This window comes from Brassica oleracea, chromosome C1 (genome assembly GCF_000695525.1).
Source record: "Brassica oleracea var. oleracea cultivar TO1000 chromosome C1, BOL, whole genome shotgun sequence".
Lineage (NCBI taxonomy): Eukaryota > Viridiplantae > Streptophyta > Magnoliopsida > Brassicales > Brassicaceae > Brassica > Brassica oleracea.
The window spans coordinates 39,385,658-39,393,242 of record NC_027748.1 but is presented as its reverse complement, the minus strand read 5'-3'; the positions used below and the strand labels follow the sequence as shown (position 1 = coordinate 39,393,242).

General features: G+C 35.4%; 1 protein-coding gene across 1 annotated transcript; it reads right to left on the bottom strand.

The window, feature by feature from the left end:
* Positions 1–3,702: 3,702 nt before the first annotated feature.
* On the bottom strand, positions 3,703–4,122 carry LOC106339888 (glutathione S-transferase T3-like). The gene has a single exon (XM_013778756.1). The coding sequence runs from the start codon at positions 4,120–4,122 to the stop codon at positions 3,703–3,705; it is 420 nt and encodes a 139-aa protein (XP_013634210.1).
* Between the last annotated feature and the right edge of the window lie 3,463 nt (positions 4,123–7,585).

The following is a 7,585-nucleotide window of genomic DNA, read 5'->3' as shown; positions in this document are numbered from 1 at the left end:
GAAAATTTATATTACTTTAAAAATGTTAAAAAATAATAACAAATGTTGTTAACAAAAGATATTTCAACTAAATCATAAAATAAAATATATAAAATAGAACACAAAAACATCATAGTTTTAGATATACATGTTTTTAAGTCGGGTACAAATTGGTTCTTATCGGGTCGGGTCTATTCGGATCGGTTCTTTTCAGGTCCAGGTCTATTCGGGTCGGTTTCTTTTCGGTTCTGGTTCTTTCGGGTAAAAAAAATTTAGATCCAAAAAGTACTTGTAAATTTTCGGTCCGGTTCCGAGTCGAATATTTTTGGGTCGGTTCCGGTTCGGATCTTTGGGTCCAAGTTAAAATGCTCATGCCTAGAAAGAAAAATCAGTATCCTTATTGACCAAAATAAAATAAAAAATCACTATCCTTTACAACAACATTCAAATGTAAATGTAATTGGAATTGTGTCATGACCATTCTTGCAAATATAATTACGCAAATTATAAATAAAATCAAACTTTAACATGGAGAAATTTGTCTCCGACGGAATATCAAAGAGAATGTCTTGTTGTAGAAGGTATCTTTGTCGAAAAAGATATTGATGTTAACGAGGTATATTGACTTTTTATGTGCTAATAGTTTGTAGAAAAAATAATGATTTGTCCATTTATTATCATTCAATATGATGCCCAAAGGCGGCCCTGGCCCAAAGCAAAGGAAGCATGGGCTTCCGGCCGACTCTGAATAACTAAAATACCGGCCACAATTTTTACAAAAGTCTATGTTGTTCTAGTGGTTTACATGGCTGCCATCTCACATTTCTAGCGTGGGTTCGTCACCCCTTCCTCAAACCAGCCATTTTTTTTTGTTTTGGCTTGTAGCCTTAAAATTTATAGGACCGGCTCTGATGATGCCACATCTAATTTACAACTATAAAACCGATCGATGATAATTGTGTGAGCTTCTATACTTGATAAAACAACAGCCCTCAACATATTGGCTACAAATTTAATGCTGACTAGATTTTGATCCGCAGAACCGTACGGATGATTATTTTTATTTATATATATATAAATATTTGGTTCACAAAGATTAGTGATACTCCTTCCATTTCATTAAGGTATAACTTTTAAAAAAATGTGTTTCACAAAGATAAATTTTTTATGTTTTCTATACAAAAACTGAAAATTTCAATAAAATTAATTGAATTTATTGAAAGACTGTTAGTTAAAAAGCATTGGAATTTGATAATTTTAAAAAATGATGCATAATTGATTGTTTCAATTTATTAGTGATATATCTTTTAGTAAAACATAACACTAACTAAAACCTTAGAGCACCATCAACCCAAAACCCCAAAATGGGTATCTTAATTTTTGTTTAATAGTTTTTAATTGAAAAAGTGCATTAAGAGACCGGATGAAGAAACCCATTAATTTTCGTGGTCCAATGCAAGTCTCTTAATTAAGGTTTCTAAAACTTTTTTTTTTAATTAAACATAATTTTTTTAAAAATTTTTCTTATTAAACTTAAATTTAAAACATAGTAAAAGATTACAATTGAAACATAGATTTAAAAAAAAACATAAAACATAAAAACAAAGTTTATTAAAATAAACAAGAATAATTTGAAACATACATCCGAGCTCAGTTGTTGTCTTCATCGCCTCCAAATTTTTGCCACAAATGTTTAACCAAATCATCTTTCAGTCGTTCATGCTTTTGTCTATCACGAATTGTAGTTCGAACACTCATCATATTTTGGATATTTGAAGGGGTATCTGTAGAATACGTGAGATCGACATGTGAACTTCCGCTATCTTCTCCTTGTTGGAACTCTGAAACATTATACAGATTGTATCCATCTCGTTCGTTTTCGACGATCATATTATGGAGTATGATACATGCTCTCGTAATCTTTCCAATCTTGGCTTTATCCCAAAATAGTGCAGGACTTTTAACAATGGCAAAGCGAGCTTGTAAAACATTTCGACATCTTTTCGGGCAGCTTTTTGATGTTGAGCAAATAAAACTGCTTTCGGATCTTGTGGTAGTGAAATAGATTGGATAAAAGTTGTCAATTTCGGGTAAATACCATCAGTGAGATAGTAAGCCATACGATACTCTCTTCCATTGATGGAGTAAGTGACTTGCGGAGCTTGACCGTTTATTATGTCATCAAAAACAGGTGAGCGATCAAGAACATTAATGTCATTTAATGTACCTGGAGGTCCCAAAAATGCATGCCATATCCAGAGATCATATGAAGCAACCGCCTCTAAAACGATCGTTGGTTTACTCGAACCACGAGAATATTGCCCTTTCCAAGCGGTAGGACAATTCTTCCACTCCCAATGCATACAATCGATGCTTCCTATCATCCCGGGAAATCCACGATATTCTCCAATATAAAGTAGACGTTGAAGATCAGCCGGTGTTGGTCTTCTTAGATACTCATCGCCGAGTAAGTATATTATTCCTTCCACAAAATCAAGCTGTCATTTCACCGAGTCGGAGGTATTCGTCAACAGCATCAGCCGCACTACCATATGCCAAGACACGAATGGATGCTGTACACTTCTGAAGTGGAGAGAGACTACTCCTCCCGATAGCATCTTGCTTTTGTCGAATGAATTCAACTTCGGTGGAGAGTCGATGAACAATTTTCATGAACAATGGTTTGTTCATTCTAAAACGTCGTCGGAAGAAATTTTCAGGATACGTTGGAGTATCACTGAAATAATCATTCTATAAACGAGTATGCCCTTCTTCACGATGTCTTTCGATATAAGCTCGTTTTTTTTCCTTCGTTCTTCTTGATCAACTCGAATGGTTAAATTCTCAAAGGCTTGATCAAGGTGTTGATCAAAGAGCTTATCAAATGCATCATCAAATGTTTCATCTAAATTGTTTTGAGAAGAAGATGCCATATATGGTGATTAAAGAGTTTTAAAAACTTGGGATCAAAGAGAGAAAATATTTTGAGAGGTTGTGATCAAAGATTTTGAGAAGTTGTGATCAAAGAGTGAAAAAATAGAGACTTGAGATTTTGTTTACGGCACTTGTGATCACAACAATATAAAAAAAAAAGAGACTTGAGATTATGGATATGAAACTTGCGATGAAAGAGTGAAAAAAAGAGAGACTTGAGATTTTTAAAACTTGTGATCAAAAGAGAAACTAGATAGCCTTGAGATTAAAGAGTTGTTCATACAAGTCGAGAGAGAAGATATATAAATAGATTACAAGTTTATAGACAGAAGCAAAAATGTGTTTGGTACAAAGTCGACACAAGTCCGTGATAGACACAAGAGTACAAGACACAAGACTTGACACAACAAGTCCGTGATCAACTAGTCTGTGAACATAGCGACACTTGACACAACAAGTCCGTGATCCTCTCTCGTCTGAGTATCTTCCACTCCCACGTCTGGACAGAACACGACATGTCTACAATGCTCCTGTAGGTATCAAGAACAAGACACATAAATCAATTCAGTATAAACAAGAACCAGCAACAAAGAGCATTAACAAGAACACGACCAAGAATCAGAAACCGAGATCATAAACAGAGTGGATTAACAGAAACAAATATCATTAATTGGAACCAACAAGAACATGAACATGAGTTACATAAGATGAACCTTAAACTAAGACGACATAACATCAACAAGAATCATCAACATAGTAGATTAACAGAGCAACCAACAAGAACATGAGTTACATCAACTCTTTAATTAACTTTATCTTGAGATCTTCTTCATAATCAGGTAGTGGACCTTGTTTTGCAACAAGACTCTCAAGTAGCTTCATCTTGGTGAGCTTTTCCTTCCTTGTCAAATCCTCCTTCTTCATCTCCCAAATAGTTTTGAAGACATCGAGCTCTTTAGCCTCAACCAACGGCTTCTTCCCACGGGATTTTGCAGCCTTCACCCCCGCAGGACGACATGTTACGTCATCGACAACACCAGCATTGTTTTCCTTAACTTGAGAGCTTCCAGTATGTGAACCATCCTCGAACTTCCTCCTTTTGGAGCTGCTTACTGTTTTTTCTGTAGAGAGTTCACACCACTTCTGATCGGCGCGAAGCTCCTTCCACGCATGCTCTAAAGATTTTGTGGGCCAATTTGAGCACCTCATTATCGTTAATACCACTGCTTCTCTCTCTGGTTGCTGCTTCAAACGCCCCACAAAACTTACAAACCAAATAATTAAGCTTGTGCCAACGTTGCTTGCACTGAGATGCTTCCCTTTTTTCACAACCAGAGAGCTTAGGAGACGCCGAGTAGTATGCTGCAATTCTCTTCCAGAAAGCCACTGACTTTTGCTCATTCCCAACAACGGGATCCTTGCTCGTGTTCAACCACGAGCTGATAAGCACTATATCTTCTGATGGCGACCACGTCTTTCATTCCCTACGCTCTGCCGGAAGCTTGTCACAATGGATTGGTTCTTCTTGACTGTCGGCGAAAGGATCTTGTGATGCAGAGACTGAAACACTTCCTTTACTGCCAAAGACAACATTTTGTTGACTATTAAGTAGATCAACAAATTTGGCATTGTCTTCAAAAGGATTGAAATCCATTTCCGAAGAGGAGAAAGAGGAAAAAGATGAGAAAGAGGAGCAAGCACATTAAGATGATGGATATTGAAGAGAAACACACTGGTTATAAATAACTACTATGAGAAGTAGCATTCAACAACTAGAACCAGACTTCAATGCGTTAAAGAGTAGAAGTATATCTAACAACAAACAACAAACAATGCCTTTTCATCTTCATAACACTATAATCAGAAAGACTTGACATTTATCTAACTTATTCAAAACACTTAACGTTCGGATTTCTATGTTACCATCAGTTCTATTTATTACACAACTGTAATCTTAACTACATTTTTAATTACCCTCCTTTCAATTCATCACAGAACATAAACCACATCAGTACTAATTCAGATGGAAGAGTAACACTAACCTTTTATTGATGAACCTCCCTGAGCTCTCTTTCCACCGAACATATCAAACGCTTGTTTATCCCTTCATCTCACCTCACAAAGACATGAACAAAAAAAAATTAATCAACAGAAACAACCGAAATCAAAATTGATAAACTTGCAACAAACATAACGAGATTCAATAAAAATATTTTCCACCTAAAGCCAACAGAATCAACGGACAGAAACATTATCAAAATTATAAAACTTTCAACCAACAAATCACAACTAATCAAAGCACAATCCGAGACATCCATTATTGAAGAACATAAGCTTTACCTGACCGAATCGCAGAGAGCCATCGACAGAGAGCACCGTCGCCGTTGAGGAGAGCCACCGACAGAGAGCCGTATATCGCCGTCGACGAGAGCCACCACGAGAAAGAATCGAACCTACAAGCATAAAAAAAATCTTACAATTAGAACAAGAATAAGTCTAATCTAAGACATGCATGACTGAAGAACAAAACAAACGATTCACCTTCCGATTCCAGTTGATCCAGAGAGAGAGAGAGAGAGAGAGAGAGAGAGAGAGAGAGAGAGAGAGAGAGAGAGAGAGAGGTTAAGTGCCGTCGAGGATACCCACGGTGAGGGAGATAATCAGAGATTTCCTTCCTCGACTACAGCAACCGAGAGAGAGAGAGGACCTTCTTCGTTTCCTCGAGGAGCCACGAAGAGAAAGAGAATCGTCGTTTCGTCTACGACCCACGGAGAGAGAGGAACCACGGAGAGGGAGTATCGCCGTTTCCTCGCGGAGCCACATAGAGAGAGTATCGCCTTTCGTCGAGGAACCACGGAGAGAGAGACAATCGCCCTTCTCGGAGACGAAGATGGAGAGTTTTCGAGAGAAGTTTCGAGAGAAACCAAACAAACCGAACACACGCTCCTCCTCTCTCCTCTCATCTCGCCTACACATGTCCCCAAAAGACGGTCTCCATCGTCCCCAAATTAAAGACGGTTTTGCAGATTTTTAGTGTTTTTGATTTATTTTAAATGCATAATTAGCCTTAGAGACCCTTAAATACCTGCGTTAATGATGGTCTTACATTCTATGATATTTACAATAATTTTTTTGTTTTGGACGAAGTAAAGGGTCAAACTCGGGTCTATTAAAGACACAGACCTAACTTCCGGATGGGAGGCGCAGCCCACAGATAGACTCTCTCCCGGGTATAAAAATAGACCGAAAAGCAGTAGCCCATATCCGTGTACGATGACCAGTAAATGTAACTTAGTTTCGCATGACAGGTGGATCGAACTTGAAATGTGGTGACATCTCAAGCCCTTCCCCTTACCACTTGACCACAAGCTCCCGGTATAAAAATTTACGATAAATTTCATTCAATTTAATATTATCTTAGATATTAATTTTTTTAAGAGTATACTTGTATTTTTGGTTTTGGTCATACATAATTGGTATAAAAATATATTATGATACATTTTGCGGATATACATTTCAAACAAATTAGTTAACACAATTCAATTTGGTTTAAAATATTGACAAATAATTTTATACATTAGTATATGTTACACAATTTCATAATTCAGAATATTAGTATGGATTATTATTATTCCATAAAATAGTTGTATACAAATAATATAAATCGAAATATTTTTTACAAATGACACAACATATTTTAATTTATATTCTATGCTTCTATAGTAACAAACGTCATTATAAATGGATCATGGATGCAATTCAAATTTTTATGTTAGTCGAATATGTGGATTGACAAATACAAATTAGACGCTAGTATTTCTATGATTTTTACTATATGTTTTAACAAAATAAAAACAAAGGTCTTTACTATATGTACAGTACTATTTTGAGGAGAAATCTACCCATACAACCTAGTTGTTTAAATAACAATTATCATTCAAAGGTGATTTTTTCTGGTTGTTTTTTTTTCAAACATAAAGTTGTATTGCATAATAAACTCATGAATATGAATCATTTTGCATATATACTAACTCTCAGTTTGTTCTGCGTGTTAAGAATACAAAAGCATTCCGGTTTTTTTTCTTTGTTACTTATAGACATATCAATTAGGGCCGAAGCCCGTAGCCCGAGCCCGCCCAGCCCTAAAAATTACCGGGTTTGGGTTTAGCTTTATAAGCCCAAAAAAAATTGGGCCTTTCGGGCTAAGCCCATTTGGGCTTTGGGTATTTTGGGCTTAAGTCCGTTTGGGCTAGGGCCGGCCCGAAAACCCGAAATTTATATTTTAGCGTAAATATTATCCTTCTTTCTTGTAATCGAAACTATTATTAGTATTGATATATTATTTTAATATTTTTATCTAAACTCTAATAAAGCAAATATAAAAGTTTTTAATGCACTTTATTGTTTCATCATTACAAGTGTTACATTTTAAATTTTACAAAAGTACATTCTTCTTTCATGTACAACATGTTTTTATTTTCAAAATATAAAGTATAAAACGTTTGACCATGTTTATCATAAATTTTGTTCTCTTATATTTTTTGTTTTAATTGATATTTGATTATTTAAATCTTATTAAATTTGGTTTGTGTATAAAATGTTTTTAAAACATACGAAAAAATAAAAAATTTGTGATAGACAAGAAAATTTTAAACTCACTTTATACTTTTTT

What these genes read in the sequence shown, in the direction of transcription:
- LOC106339888 (XM_013778756.1), bottom strand. Translation starts at nt 4,122, where the DNA reads ATGAGGTGCTCAAATTGGCCCACAAAATCTTTAGAGCATGCGTGGAAG.